The sequence below is a fragment of the Bos indicus x Bos taurus genome, chromosome 20, assembly GCF_003369695.1.
Source record: "Bos indicus x Bos taurus breed Angus x Brahman F1 hybrid chromosome 20, Bos_hybrid_MaternalHap_v2.0, whole genome shotgun sequence".
Taxonomy (NCBI): domain Eukaryota; kingdom Metazoa; phylum Chordata; class Mammalia; order Artiodactyla; family Bovidae; genus Bos; species Bos indicus x Bos taurus.
Genome location: NC_040095.1, coordinates 53,609,449 through 53,625,816, shown reverse-complemented (window position 1 = coordinate 53,625,816; position 16,368 = coordinate 53,609,449). Strand labels below are relative to the sequence as shown.

The 16,368-nt window shown below is 35.6% G+C and overlaps 1 protein-coding gene across 7 annotated transcripts in view; it reads right to left on the bottom strand.

Moving 5' to 3' along the window:
* The window catches only part of CDH18 (cadherin 18), a 1,278,678-nt gene that overhangs the window by 50,579 nt on the left and 1,211,731 nt on the right, over positions 1-16,368 (bottom strand). For 6 of the 7 annotated variants that reach the window (XM_027520189.1, XM_027520190.1, XM_027520192.1 and 3 more), the window contains one exon: positions 5,246-5,367. In XM_027520189.1, coding sequence (XP_027375990.1) covers positions 5,246-5,367 — 122 coding nt within the window. Of the gene's footprint in view, positions 1-3,803; positions 4,307-5,245; positions 5,368-16,368 lie in introns of those variants that run through there. The other variant, XM_027520194.1, reaches the window with a different exon arrangement.

Below are 16,368 nucleotides of genomic sequence, written 5' to 3'. Positions count from 1 at the left end.
TTAAAATTGTTTCTGTCTATTGCATTGACCCTTTTTATATTAATAAGTGTGCTTCTGTATATTACCAATATTTCCTTGGATAATTTGTATCTTTGTATGTGTGTATGTAGTTGGTGAGTATGTATGTGGCAATTATGCAAGTAATTTCTTGATTTTTCTTTCAAGCTTTTTACTATATTGACTATGGATCTCTTATAAACAACATTAAGTTGACATTTTTTCTTACCTATTATGAGAATAGATATTTTTAAAGTATTTTGGTTATGTCATTTTAATATAAATGCTGACATATACTTCTTTAAGTTTACATTATTTTATTTAATTTTTATTTTTCTCCATTATGAGAAACACTGGGCTGGATGAAGCACAAGCTGGAATCAAGATTGCCAGGAGAAATATCAATAATCTCAGATATGCAGATGACACCAACCTTATGGCAGAAAGCAAAGAAGAACTGAAAAGTCTCTTGATGAAAGTGAAAGAGGTGAGTGAAAAAGTTGGCTTAAAACTCAACATTCAGAAAACTAAGATCATAGCATCTGGTCCCATCATCCATGGCAAATAGATAGGGAAACAGTGGAAATAGTGACAGACTTTATTTTGGGGGTCTCGAAAAATCACTGTAGATGGTGACTGCACGCATGAAATTAAAAGACACTTGCTCCTTGGAAGAAAAGTTATGACCAAACTAAACAGCATATTAAAAAGCAGAGACATTACTTTGCCAACAAAGGTCTGTCTAGTCAAAGCTATGGTTTTAACAGTAGTCATGTATGAATGTGAGAGTTGGACTATAAAGAAAGCTGAGAGCCAAAGTATTGATGCCTTTGAACTGTGGTGTTGGAGAAGACTCTTGAGAGTCACTTGGATTGCAAGGAGATCCAACCAGTCCATCCTAAAGAAAATCAGTCCTGAATATTAATTAGAAGGACTGATGCTTAAGCTGAAACTCCAAAACCCTGGCTGCCTGATGCGAAGAACTCTCATTGAAAAGGACCCTGATGCTTGGAAAGATTGAAGGCAGGAGAAGTGGATAACAGAGAATGAGATGATTGGATGGCATCACTGACTCAATGGACATGAATTTGAGTAAACCCCAGGAGTTGGTGATGGACAGAGAGGCCTGGTGTGCTGCAGTCCATGGGGTCGCACAAAGTCAGACACGACTGAGCCACTAAACTGAACTGAACTCATTCTATATTTATTATCTTATTTATTATTTTTTTAATTACCATGATTCTACCTAGCTATTATAATTTTATGTACTAAACCTTTCCCTTTTATTTTGCTATCTTGTGTTAAAAGACAAAACTATATCTTAAGGGCAAATATGAAAATTTGTAACTTTAACTTTAGCTTTAAAAATTTAAAGCTTTAAAAATTTCACAGAATTTTCTGGGTTGTTTTGGAAATATTAAATTGGTTATATATTTTATTAGGATTACATCTTAGTTTTTAATATGCCCTTCTATAATCCTTTAAAATAGATCCTATATAAAAATAATTTCCCTGTATCTTTGTAGTGTAAAATATAAAGAAATTAAAATAAAGCCACATGCAACAGTATTGTCACTGTGTAAATTATTTAAATCAATGAATATTTTAATTAATATTAGTTCAGCTCAGTTGCTCAGTCGTGTCTGACTCTTTGCCACCCCATGGACTATAGCACGCCAGGCTTCCTTGTCCATCACCAACACCCAAAGCTTACTCAAACTCATGTCCATTTAGTGGGTGATGCCATCCAACCATCTCATCCTCTGTCATCCCCTTCTCCTCCCACCTTCAATCTTTCCAAGCATCAGGGTCTTTTCCAATAAGTCAGTTCTTTGCATCATGTGGCCAAAGTATTGGAGTTTCAGCTTCAACATCAGTCCTTCCAATGAATATTCAGGACTGATTTCCTTTAGGATGGAGTGGTTGGATCTTCTTGCTGTCCAAAGGACTCACAATAGTTTTATCCAACAGCACAGTTCAAAAACATCAATTCTTCTGTGCTCAGCTTTCTTTATAGTCCAACTTTCACATCCATACATGACTACTGGTAAAACCATAGCTTTGACTAGATGGACATTTATTAGCAAAGTAATATCTCTGCTTTTCATGGTTGCAGAAATTAAAAAGTCACTTTTTGGAGCCCCAAAATATAAAGTCCATTTTTTCCCCATCTATTTGACATGAAGTGATGAGACCCGATGCCATGATCTTAGTTTTCTGAAAGCTGAGTTTTAAGTCAACTTTTTCACTCTCCTCTTCACTTTCATAAAGAGGCTCTTTAGTCCTTAAATTTTAATTAATGTAATAAAGGTCAAAAATAAAACTTTAAGATCACTTTATTTAGGAATATTTTAAATTATAATTTATATTATGTTAGTTACACAGACTTTTACTATTTTGTCACTTAAAGTTATAGGTTTTCTACAATCTATTATAATTCAGTAGTTTATCAATTACCCCAAATGTAAAGAGTTTTACAGGGGCTATTCACTTATCAATAATTTAATGTTACCAATATAATTACAGATTGATTTGGTCTTTAAGAATTCTTGCTACTTTAAACTGCCAATTTGATTACCTGCCCTTCCCCCCCCCCAAAAAAAAAAAATCATTAGTATGTTTATTATGGTAAGAAACTTTCTTTCTCTCTCTCTCTCTTTTTTTTTGGTCTAAATATGAACTTTTGTTATCTTTATTTTTGAGGAATATTTTTTGTAGGAAAATAATTTATGGTTGCCAGATATTATCTTCTGGCTCTTGGGAATTATCTTCCCCTAGGGAGGGATTTTATCTTCCTGATTAAATAATCAGCTTTTAAAATTGTCTTTTAGAAAGTTTTGAATATTCTTTTTATATTCTGCATGCTAATCCTTCATTGAATAAATGGTTTGGAAATATCTTTTTTTACTCTATGATTTTACTTCTCATCCTCTTAATGTTCTTTCAGAAAACAGAAATGTTTAATTTTGATCAAGTCAAATTTATTGACTTTTTGATTATGCTTTTGGTGTCATCTTAGGACCTCTGCCTGGCATTACATGCATTTTTCCTTAACAGTATAATGTCTCTTTTCACTTGATATTTTAAATTTTAAGCTTAACTTTATTTTTGAAATTTTATTTCAATTTATCTAGGTTAAGTTATTTTTATAAACAGTTGCTCAACTTTTTGTTTTTCTCTGTTTCTTGAATTCTTGATTTTATGTTTGCCAACAGTATGGAAAATCTTTCAGTCATGATTGCTTCAAATATTACTTCTGCCCAGTTTTCCTTTTTAATATCCTTCTGAGAATTGGTTAATTTGTATATTAGATCTGCATGTTCTATGTTTTTCTTATTCTTATTTATACTTTTTACCTTCTTGTCTTTCATTCTTTAACATGAATATTTTAATCGAATCTAATTTGCAGTTCTCTACTTTCACTATTTTCTCATCAGCTATGTCTAATCTGATGCTAGTAAAAATTGAAATCCCATGTTAAATGACTTTTTTTTAAATCTAAATTTTCTATTTGAATATTTAACATTTTCCTCTTCAATTGTATTTGTATAATATATGCTAAGAAAATAATTTTAGAGTGTGTGAATCCATTTCTAGCACTATTGAAGTGTGATTTGGTAAGTAAATCATTTTATATATGTACCACAAAACTCTGCTTTTTTTTCACATGGTGAAGTGGAAAAAAAAATTAAGCACCAGAAGTGATAACCTTAATATATTGCTAACAGTAAAACAGATAACCTGTTAATACGTAAAAATAATACAATTTTTAATCATTTTGTTCCTCACTTTCCTGTGAGGAATGGACATGAGAAAACTTTATTTAAGCTTTATATAAAGAGTCCTGCATTTATACATATGTAAATATGTCCTCTGGAGATATTAAAAACATATAAGCAGTGATTACTTTAACAAGCCATACCTGATTGTCCTTATACACAAAAACACAAGGCAATGTTTCTCACAACCATAATTTTATCATGTTTCAAAATGATTTAAAATAATTTTGTATGATATATTTACTCTGGTTTAACAAATCAGTGAAAGGGGTTATCTGACTGAACTAGATCCAGACCATTTTGACTTCTTTTGATTCATGTGACAGACAGACGTCAAGGTGTCCATCATGGAATCCATGCCTCATTGTGATCCCTTTCTTGAATTCTAGGTGTGTCTTGTTTCCTGCTTTTGACCAACAGAATATGGAAATATGATATATCACACTGGTAACACCACATTACATTATATGAAACCGTCAGACTCTTCAGAATGACTCTCTGTTTATTTGAAGTGGCCATATTGGGAAAGCCTATATGACAAAAAGAAAAGAGAAACGAACACAAAATGAACAACAAACAAACAAGCAAAACCAACTGTGGTGGCCTCTCCAAACTCTGGGGAACACTGAAACTCTCAGGTCTGCAGCTGAGAGTAACTGAATGCTACCAACAGCCATGTGAGCATGGAAGAGTTCTCCCAGCCTCAGGTAAGAACACAGCTTGATTACATCTTGTGATATTCCTACAGAGACTGAGCTAAGCTGTGAGCAGAATTCTGACTGCAGAAACTATGGGATGCTAAATAGGTGTTTGAAGCTGCTAAGTTTGTGTAATTTGTTACATAGTAGAGAAGACAGAGGCACATCCCCTTCCCAGAGCCCACTTGTTTTATGGGCATCAACAATACTAGTCTCCCTATGGAATCACCATGCTCCTTTATCTGGCTGCCACGCTACATCCAGATGCAGGTTCCAAGTTCCAGTTCTTCTGTCCATTCTTCATTCTCCCTACCTTCTCAAACATATACATTCTTCATGTTGAAACCTAATCACCTTCTTGTATCAATATTACTCAATGGCCACTGTATGTTGTTCCCTCATTCTCTCCAAAATAGACCAGGCCATTCTCTTCTCCCCACTCTAGTTTATAAGCTTCATCAGGGCAGGAAAGTTCACTGTTTCCTCCTCACTTAATGCAGGGCTGTATGCAAATCATTCAGTATAATTTTATTGGCATAAAAAATACATGCATGATGGAGTTCATTTGTTGAATTACATTTGTGATCCAGAGAACATTTATTTTCTATGGTTCTCAAAAAATCTATTTGGTACTTAAAGCTTTATAAAATTATTTGTATTAAGCACAAAAATAACACTGAGGGATTTTTGAGGATTATACCTAAGAATAATAGAAACAGAGCTGCTTATTTTTCTTCCATTCAAATTATAGGAATGAAACAATTAACTTACCTGACCAGGCTTAGAATTTTCACAGACAACAATATCATATTCCCTGGCAAGCTCGGGTGGATTGTCATTGACATCCAGAACTCTAATACCCACTGTGACATGGCTCAGCAAGCTCGGATTGTCTGCAAAACACATAGGGATGCATTTAGTATTTCCATGCACACTTTAGAGACTTGATTTAAAACCAATCTCCTTAATACTGTAGCTTGTCACTAGCCCCACATGCTGCTGCAGGACTTTTGGCAAAAGACAACTTTATGAAGGCACTCTTTGTTAGAACTCATTAACTTACAGAAAAATGAAAAATGTACACCATGGCATGACATGAATGCTAAAATGATACTTTGTCATATCAAGGAAATTACATGTTATTCAGGAACTGGAGTGCGAGAAAGTTGTCAGAACTCACTGTATGCTGTCAAAGTCCAAGAGATGAACAATTGGTTTCATCATTAATCTAAGAAAAGCACAGTAGTTGGAAAAAAATAAGATAATCTTTAAAACATTCAAGGTTTCAAGTCTAAATCAACTTGGAGAAAATAAAGTTCTTTACACAAGGATAAAATTCTTATAGGACAATATATGCAGTCTGCAGTGTCAAGTCATACTTGGGGAAAAATAAAAAGAATCATTTAAATTGGAACAGCATAGAATTCATATAAAACCCTGATAAATATCAATATATTAGAGCTACTATTTTAAAATATTTCTAAAGTGCAGTCTTACCATTTTTCAATAGGTTTATTAGTTATGAGATATAAGAAAAGAAATGTTTGGTTTATTTATATGTCAAAGCTAAAAATATAGAATTCATAATGGAAAAACTAATGAGAAGGCAAAAACAAAACATATTAGGAAAAAAGGATAAAATACATATACATAAAATACTAAAGAAAATGGATATTTAAGTTATCCATTATTTAATTATCCATTAAGAAAATGGATATATTACACATGACATAGGTGCTTTTAAAAAAGTAGGAAATCAGAGTGGTACTACAATAACTAAAGAAGATAAATTCTTAGGTTAAAAATAGTTTTCAAAGATAAAGTATCAGTCCTAGATAATTTTACTTAAAGTTAAAGAAAAAAAATATCTTCAATCTTATAAATCTTTTCCCCAGAAGACAAAGGATAAAATATGCTACAACTTGTTCTCTGTGGCCAGTAAAGTTTTACTATCAATATCAGATACTCCCACTCATGAGAGGTATTATCTGTCAGTGGATTAAACAAAATAATACCAAACCCATTATAGTGGTATATAAAAGAAAATCTATTATTTGTTTAGTTCCCGGAATGTTTCTTAGTTCATCATTAAAAAAGGAAACAAAGAAGGAAGGAGAGAGGGAGAGAAGAAATTAGGGATTTTTTTTTTAAATATAAAAGTTATCTAAAAAGTCAAAGCATTAAAGGAGGAAGAAAAAACACAGGGATACTTCTCTTAATATACATAGCAAAAAGTAAGATATAAAATGTAATATCCATACATTCTAAACAAACAAACAAACAAACAAAAATGGACCTTAGGATGCATCACTGTGAACAAAGCTAGTGGAGGTGATGCAATTTCATCTGAGCTTGTTCCAAAACTTAAATGATAATGCTGTCAAAGTGCTGCATTCAATATGCCAGCAAATTTGGAAAACTCAGCATTGGCCACAGGACTGGAAAAAGTCAGTTTTCATTCCAATTCCAAGGAAGGAAATGCCAAAAAATGTTCAAACTACTGCAAAATAGCACTCATTTCACTTGCTAGCAAAGAAATGCTCAAAATTCTCCAATCTAGGCTTCAACAATATGTGAACTGAGAACTTCCAGATACACAAGCTGGAATCAGAAAAGGCAGAGGTCCAAATATCAAATTGCCAACATCCGCTGGATCATAGAAAAAGCAAGAGAGTTACAGAAAAAAAAAAAAAAAAAACCTACTTCTGTTTTATTGACTAAGCTAAAGCCTTTGACTGTGTAGATCACAACAAATTGTGGAAAATTCTTAAACAGATGGGAATACCAGACCACCTTATCTGCCTCCTGAGAAACCTGTATTCAGGTCAAGAAGCAACAGTTAGAACGGACATAGCCATGGAATTAAAAGACACTTGCTTCTTGGAAGGAAAGAAGTGACAAACCTAGGCAGCATACTAAAAAGCAGAGACATTACTTCGCCTACAAAGGTCCATGTAGTCAAAGCTATGCTTTTCCCAGAAGTCATGTACAGATGTGAGAGCTGGACAATAAAAAGGCTGAACACCGAAGAATTGATACCTTCAAGATGTGGCTCTGGAGAAGACTCTTGAGAGTCCCTTGGACAGCAAGGTGATCCAACAAGTCAATCCTAAAGGAAATCAGCCCTGATTATTCATTGGAAGGACTGATGCTGAAGATGAACCTCCAATATTTTGGCCACCTGATGAGAAGAGCTGACTCACTGGAAAAGAGCCTGATGCTGGGAAAGATTGAAGGCAGGAGGAGAAGGGGATGAAAGAGGATGAGATTGTTGGATGGCATCACTGACTCAGTGAACATGAATTTGAGCAAACTCAGGGATATAGTGAAGGACAGGGAAGCTTGGTGTGCCACAGTCCATGGGGTTGCAAAGATCTGGACATGACTGAGTGATTGTACAACAACCAACAACTATGGATCAAACACCCTAGGATCAAACCTGTGTCTCCTGCCTTGGCATGCAGGTTCTTTACCATGGAGCCACCATGGAAACCTAAATATACAGAAAAAAGTTATAGAATATTAAAATTAATATATTGTATGAATAGCTTAATATAATGACTAATAGAATTGGCACTTATGATATTTTGTCAATGTAAAATAAAAGATAATGGGATGCTGATGTATCATATCAGTCAATTTTATATTATAAAGACAAATAGATCCATTATATTAAAGTTAGCCTGATGTTGATTAAAATATTTGCTTATTTAGAGTGACTTATTATGAAAAAGGGGCTTCCCAAGTGGTGTAGTGATGAAGAATCCACCTGCCAATGCAGGAGATACAAGAGACGTGTGTTTGATCCCTGGATTGGAAAGATATCCTAGAGTAGGAAATTGCAACCCACTCCAGTATTCTTGCCTGGAGAATCACATGGACTGAAGAGTCTGGAGGGCTACAGTCCATGGAGTAAAAAAAGAGTTGGATACAACTTACTGACTAAACAACAACAAAGTTAGAAGTCTATATATTTAACTCAATATCAACAAAGAAGATAGTGCAAAGCATAATAATAAATATATTTTATCATATCACTGTACTCAAGAACTAATATTATTAAGAAGGTTATACTCAACAATATACTATTTAATTTTGCGATGAATTATTTAGTTTTGCATGTGTTTTTTTTTTTTTCATCTTTACAAAATACTACAATTTTAAATGCAGTCTTCTGAGAAATTTCTGAAAATACATATTTCAATTAGCATTTGGTTTCTAAGATTTTAACTATTGCTGTAGCTCTGCTGCTATTCTTCCTAAAGGAAATAAATTGTGAATATTCATTGGAAGGACTGATGCTGAAGTCCTGACTCATTTGAAAAGACCCTGATGCTGGGAAAAATGAAGGCGGGAGGAGAAGGGGAGGACAGAGGACGAGATGGTTGGATGACATCCCTGACTCAATGAACATGAGTTTGAGTAAACTCTGGAAGTTGGTGGTGGACAGGGAAGCCTGGAATGCTGCAATTCATGGGGTCGCAAAGATTTGGACATGACTGAGTGACTGAGCTGAACTGATGATATAAACTATCACATTTGTTACATCTATTCAGCCTTTGTTGGAAAGAGTCAGACACAGCTGAGCAATTAACAAGATAAAATATTATGAAAAAAAGGCATTGCTAACACTCAAAAAAGATGTATTTTTCATTATAGGGGACTGGAATACAAAAGTAGGAAGTCAAGAAACACCTGGAGTAACAGGTAAATTTGGCCTTGGAATATGAAATGAAGCAGGGCAAAGACTGAGTTTTGCCAAGAAAATGCAGTGGTCATAACAAACACCCTCTTCCAACAACACAAAAGAAACTCTACACATGGACATCACCAGATGGTCAACACCGAAATCAGATTGATTATATTCTTTGCAGCCAAAGATGGAGAAGCTCTATAGAGTCAGCAAAAACAAGACCAGGAGCTGACTGTGGCTCAGACCATGAACTCCTTATTGCCAAATTCAGACTTAAATTGAAGAAAGTAGGGGAAACCACTAGACCATTCAGGTATGACTTAAATCAAATCCCTTATGATTATACAGTAGAAGTGAGAAATAGATTTAAGGACCTAGATCTGATAAGATAGAGTGCCTGATGAACTATGGAATGAGGTTCATGACATTGTCCAGGAGACCGGGATCAAGACCATCCCCATGGAAAAGAAATGCAAAAAAGCAAAATGGCTGTCTGGGGAGGCCTTACAAATAGCTGTGAAAAGAAGAGAAGCGAAAAGCAAAGGAGAAAAGGAAAGATATAATCATCTGAATGCAGAGTTCCGAAGAATAGCAAGAAGAGATAAGAAAGCCTTCTTCAGTGATCAATGCAAAGAATTAGAGGAAAACAACAGAATGGGAAAGACTAGAGATCTCTTCAAGAAAATTAGAGATACCAATGGAACTTTTCATGCAAAGATGGGCTCGATAGAGGACAGAAATGATATGGACCTAACAGAAGCAGAAGATATTAAGAAGAGGTGGCAGGAATAAACTGAAGAACTGTACAAAAAAGATCTTCACAACCCAGATAATCACGATGGTGTGATCACTGACCTAGAGCCAGACATCCTGGAATGTGAAGTCAAGTGGGCCTTAGAAAGCATCACTACGAACAAAGCTAGTGGAGGTGATGGAATTCCAGTTGAGCTATTTCAAATCCTGAAAGATAATGCTATGAAAGTGCTGCACTCAATATGCCAGCAAATTTGGAAAACTCAGCAGTGGCCACAGGACTGGAAAAGGCCAGTTTTCATTCCAATCTCAAAAGAAAGGCAATGCCAAAGAATGCTGAAACTACTGCACAATTGCACTCATCTCACACGCTAGCAAAATAATGCTCAAAATTCTCCAAGCTAGGCTTCAGCAATATGTGAACTGTGAACTTCCTGATGTTCAAGCTGGTTTTAGAAAAGGCAGAGGAACCAGAGTCAAATTGCCAACATCCGCTGGATCATGGAAAAAGCAAGAGAGTTCCAGAAAAACATCTATTTCTACTTTATTGACTATGCCAAAGCCTTTGACTGTGTGGATCATAATAAACTGTGGAAAATTCTGAAAGAGATGGGAATACCAGACCACCTGACGTGCCGCTTGAGAAATCTGTATGCAGGTCAGGAAGACACAGATAGAACTGGACATGGAACAACAGACTGGTTCCAAATAGGAAAAGGAGTATATCAAGGCTGTATATGTCACCCTGCTTATTTAACTTATATGCAGAGTACATCATGAGAAATGCTGGACTGGAAGAAACACAAGCTGGGATCAAGATTGCCGGGAGAAATATCAATAACCTCAGATATACAGATGGCACCACCCTTATGGCAGAAAATGAAGAGGAACTCAAAAGCCTCCTGATGAAAGTGAAAGTGGAGAGTGGAAAAGTTGGCTTAAAGCTCACCATTCAGAAAATGAAGATCATGGCATCCGGTCCCATCACTTCATGGGAAATAGATGGGAAAACAATGGAAACAGTGTCAGACTTTATTTTTCTGGGCTCCAAAATCACTGCAGATGGTGACTGCAGCCATGAAATTAAAAGACGCTTACTCCTTGGAAGGAAAGTTATGACCAACCTAGATAGCATATTCAAAAGCAGAGACATTGCTTTGCCAACAAAGGTCCGTCTAGTCAAGGCTATGGTTTTTCCTGTGGTCATGTATGGATGTGAGAGTTGGACTTTGAAGAAGGTTGAGTGCCGAAGAACTGATGCTTTTGAACTGTGGTGTTGGAGAAGACTCTTGAGAGTCCCTTGGACTGCAAGGAGATCCAACCAGTCCATTCTGAAGGAGATCAGCCCTGGGTGTTCTTTGGAAGGAATGATGATAAAGCTGAAACTCCAGTACTTTGGCCACCTTATGTGAAGAGTTGACTAATTGGAAAAGACTCTAATGCTGGGAGAGATTGGGGACAGGAGGAAAAGGGGATGACAGGATGAAATGGCTGGATGGCACCATTGACTCGATGGACGTGAGTCTGGGTGAACTCTGGGAGTTGGTGATGGACAGGGAGGCCTGGTGTGCTGTGATTCATCGGGTCGCAAGGAGTTGGGCACGACTGAGTGACTGAGTGAACTGAAATGAAGTTTTTTTGGAAGCTGATATTGATCATACTTGATCGTTTTATCATTTTAAAAATAAAAAAGAACATTCAGTATGAATTCTCATTTTGTAAATTACCAAAGTAAAACCGACATAGTTTAAATGACTTATCTTGATAAAGCCAGGGTTATGAATTACTTCTCAGACCTTATACAACTGCCACTGTATAAATGCTTTTTTTCTAACCATTGTATATATGCTAGTATATTTCTATATTTCTCAACCAGGTATTTGTTCACTTTTAAGAGCAGACAAAAGAAATCTGTTGTATAAATCTGAGACAAGAATATCATTAATTTTAATCATTGGTATCAACAGTCTTAAAAGGCATCAAAATTCTCTGCTCCTTTTCTGAATGAGAAGAACTAGATGTTATTTTGTTGTATCAGAAAAATGTTTTCAGGAAAGACACATGTACCTCAATGTTCACTGTAGCACTATTTACAATAGGTAGAACATGGAAGCAACCTAGATGTCCATCAACAGATGAATGAATAAAGAAGCAGTGGTACATATATACAATGGAATACTACTCAGCCATAAAAAGGAATACATTTGAATCTGTTCTAATGAGGTGGATGAAACTACAGCCCATTATACAGAGTGAATTAAGTCAGAAAGAGAAATGCAAATATGATGTACACACACACACACACACACATACATACATATATATATATATATACACACACACACACACACACACATATATATATATATATATATATATATATAAAATCTGAGAGATGGCACTGATGAATTTATCTTCAGGGCAGCAGTGTAGAAAGAGGCATAAAGAACAGACCTATGGACAAGGTGGGAAGAGAGGAGTGAGAAGGGGAGATGTATGGACAGAGTAACATAGAAATTTCTAATACCATGTGTAAAACAGATGGCCAATGGGAATTTGCTGTATGACTCAGAGAACTCAAACAGGAGCTGAAACAGGCTGAAGGGTGGGGTGGGGAGGGAGATGGGAGGGAGGTTTAGGAGGGAGGGGCCAAGGGTGTATATATGGCTGATTCTTGTTGATGTATGACAGAAAATCACAAAATTCTGTAAAGTAATTATCTTTCAATTAAAAAATTAAAAAAAAATTTTTAGGAAAGGATTCTGGGAAGACTATGTCTTGAGGAAAGACTAGAATAAAAGAACGACTAAGCATTTGATTGTTTTCAAACACTACTTCTCACTGCCCTACCTCTGCATTGCTCATGCTGTCCTCTGGAATTGGCATAGCCTTGCCTGTACTCCATACTTGGGCACAGGAAACTAAATCCTCCTGGATGGAAATAGACTCTCTCCATGTTTCTCTAATGTTATATATTGTATCTCCAGTGTACAATTACTATTCTATCATGTAAGGATTAAAAGTACAGAGCTGGGATCAAACAGATACTTATTTGTAGGTAAGTGTACTATCATTTTCTGTTCTGTAGGGAACAGAATCTAACCTTATTGTGGATGCAACTAGTGATCTGTAGGGCATGCTTTGTCAGGGGAATCTCAAGAGATACTGATGAAGAGTCATGAAAAACAGTCTCAGAGTAAGCTTGATTCCAACACATGCAAATTAAATAATTGCTATTTCCTGAAATAGATGGGAAAACAGTGGAAACAGTGTCAGACTTTATTTTTGGGGCTCCAAAATCACTGCAGATAGTGACTGCAGCCGTGAAATTAAAAGACACTTAGTTATGACCAACCTAGATAGCATATTGAAAAGCAGAGACATTACTTTGCCAACAAAGGTCCGTCTAGTCAAGGCTGTGGTTTTTCCAGTGGTCATGTATGGATGTGAGAGTTAGACTATGAGGAAAGCTGAGCTCATGGGGTCACAAGAGTCAGACACGACTGAGTGACTGACCTCAACTGAACTGAACTGAAAAGTAGGATGGTATGTAAAAACTGTAACTTTAATTTCAGATAATTAGAGTGGAAAACTCACTATAGTTTTGTAACCAATTGTGGCTTACCTACACTCATTCTAGTATTTCTGCTCAATAATGAAATTAGCTAAATCTATATTAGTAAATTAGCAAGATTCTTTGGTATTTTTTTTTTAATTTCCCTCAGCCTTAGTGTTAGTATTCTATTCTTTGAATACCAATCACTTTACCTATATATGCAGACACATTTTTGTGTGTGAGAAGCATTTTGTTGTGGTAAAAACTGGATAATGTCCAAGGAATTCTTAATGCACATTTCTGTCTTTGTTACTATTAATTTCAGGCTCACATGCATTTCTCAAAATAAGCGTTCCGTCCTTTTGATGGCACAGTAAATAAAAATATACTGTCTTCAGCCAACTTATTCAGTAGGAGCCACTATCCAGTACCCTTAAGGAACATGAGCTTTGGCAAGTTACTTTTTATTTCTATAACTTAATTATTTAATCTATAAACAGGAATAAGAATGGTTCATGGGCCAAACTGTACTTTTGAGACACAATTAAAGAAGTTGTGTAAACTTTAAAACACTGAGACTAGGAGAGAGCAGAATATTGAATTTAATCCTTTCCAAAAATCAAAAATCAAAATATAGGGCACACTAACAGTCCTATACATGTGATTTTCAGTAGAAACTGTACTATGTAAAATCATTCAGGCTTTATACAATAACAGTGTAACAAGCTGGATGAATCACAAACTGGAATCAAGATTGCCAGTGGAGAAATATCAACAACCTCTGATATGCAGATGATAGCACTCTAATGGCAGAAAGCAAAGAGGAACTAAAGAGCCTCTTAATGAGGGTGAAAGAGGAGAATGAAAAAGCTGGCTTAACACTCAACATTCAAAAAATTAAGATCATGACATACGGTCCCATCACTTCATAGTACATAGATGGGGAAAAAGTGGAAACAGTGACAGATTTTATTTTCTTGGGCTCTGAAATCACTGTGGATGGTGACTGTAGTCATGAAATTAAACGATGCTAGCTCCTTGGCAATGGCACCCCACTCCAGTACTCTTGCCTGGAAAATCCCATGGATGGAGGAGCCTGGTAGGCTGCAGTCCATGGGGTCGCTAAGAGTTGGACATGACTGAACGGCTTCACTTTCCCTTTTCACTTTCTTGCATTGGAGAAGGAAATGGCAACTCACTCCAGTGTTCTTGCCTGGAGAATCCCAGGGACGGGGGAGCCTGGTGGGCTACTGTCTATGGGGTCGCAAAGAGTCGGACATGACTGAAGCCACTTAGGAGCAGCAGCAGCAGCTCCTTGGAACAAAAGTTATGATGAACCTAGATATCATACTAAAAAGCAAAGACATCACTTTGCCAACAACTATCCATATACAGCCAAAGCTATGACTTTTCCAGTAGTCATGTATGGATGTGAGGAGATGACCTATAAAGAAGGCTTAGCACCAAAGAATTGATGCTTTTGAATTGTGGTGCTGGAGAAGACTCTTGAGAGTCCCTTGGACAGAAAGGAAATCAATCCAGTCAATCCTAAAGAAAATTAACCCTGGATATTCATTGGAAGAATTATTGCTGAAGCTCCAGTATTTTGGCCACCTGATGCAGACTCGGAAAAGACCTTGGTGCTGGGAAAGACTGAACATAGGAAGAGAAGGGGCCAACAGAAGATGAGATGGTCGGATGGCATAACAGACTCAGTGGACATGAGTTTAAGCAAACTCCAGGAGATAGTGAAGGGTAGGTAGCCTGGAATGCTGCAGTTCATGGGGTCACAAAAAGTCAGACACGACATAGTGACTCAACAATAACCCAATCTTCTATACTTTTTGATTGCATTTATATGAAATTCTAGAAGTGGCAGCAATAAATAACAATATTGCTACCTCTGAGGGGTGAAGGGTAAGAGAATTCACTGTAGAGGAGAACTTCTCTGAGGTTACAGAAATGTCGAGTAGCTTGATAAGGATATGATTACCATGGAAGTGTGCATTTGAAAGCCCACTGAAATGTGACAAGATCTGTACATCTTAGGACATTTCAATGTTATCCACATTTAAAAAAAAAAACTCTTAGTTAAGGAGAATAGAATTCTCATACATCCTAGAGAGAATCTGATTATGATTACTAACATACAGTTAATTATGGACATCTATTCAGTAAGTTTCATATAAAATCAATCACAGTTAAGAGAGTTTAATTAATGTATTTTTAACAGGGATCCAATTAAAAATTATATTTAAAATGTTGATAGAGGTACTTGAATGGTTTATCATTATATATAAAAAATTATAAAAATGCATTTCCAATGCTACTTTCTAGTGGTTTCCAAAATGTAATTTTGTCTCAAGCCCCATGAAGATGTAACAAGTAATGACTGACACTGATTTAGCATATAGTTCATTCATATTTATGATAATGATAAAAGCTGTCATTTGTTATGACACCATATGCCAGACACTAGATGAAGTTATACTTCATTTAATTCTTAGTCTAATCCTTAGTTACAGAAAAAAAATGTGTAATATTTTAGTTAAATAATTTCCCCAAATTCCAACTACTTATATTGAACATAAACAGAATCTAACTAGAGCCTGCCTTATTTTAGATTTAAATATTGTGCATTACTGCCTACTATGATAATGCAAGAATTTATTGATATTACAGTGATAATTAATTAGATCTAATTAATATCCTCCATAAACATATAAGTAAAAATAGAAAAGTGTATGTAATGAAAACCATAAAAAAGCTAGAACAGTCCACATTTACTAAAACGTCTTTAAAATGTGTTCCAATTGATATACAATATATTAGAATATCTTTTCTATAACCTTTAAATTCTTTCAATTTCAAGTAGCCTGAAAGGTGAGACAG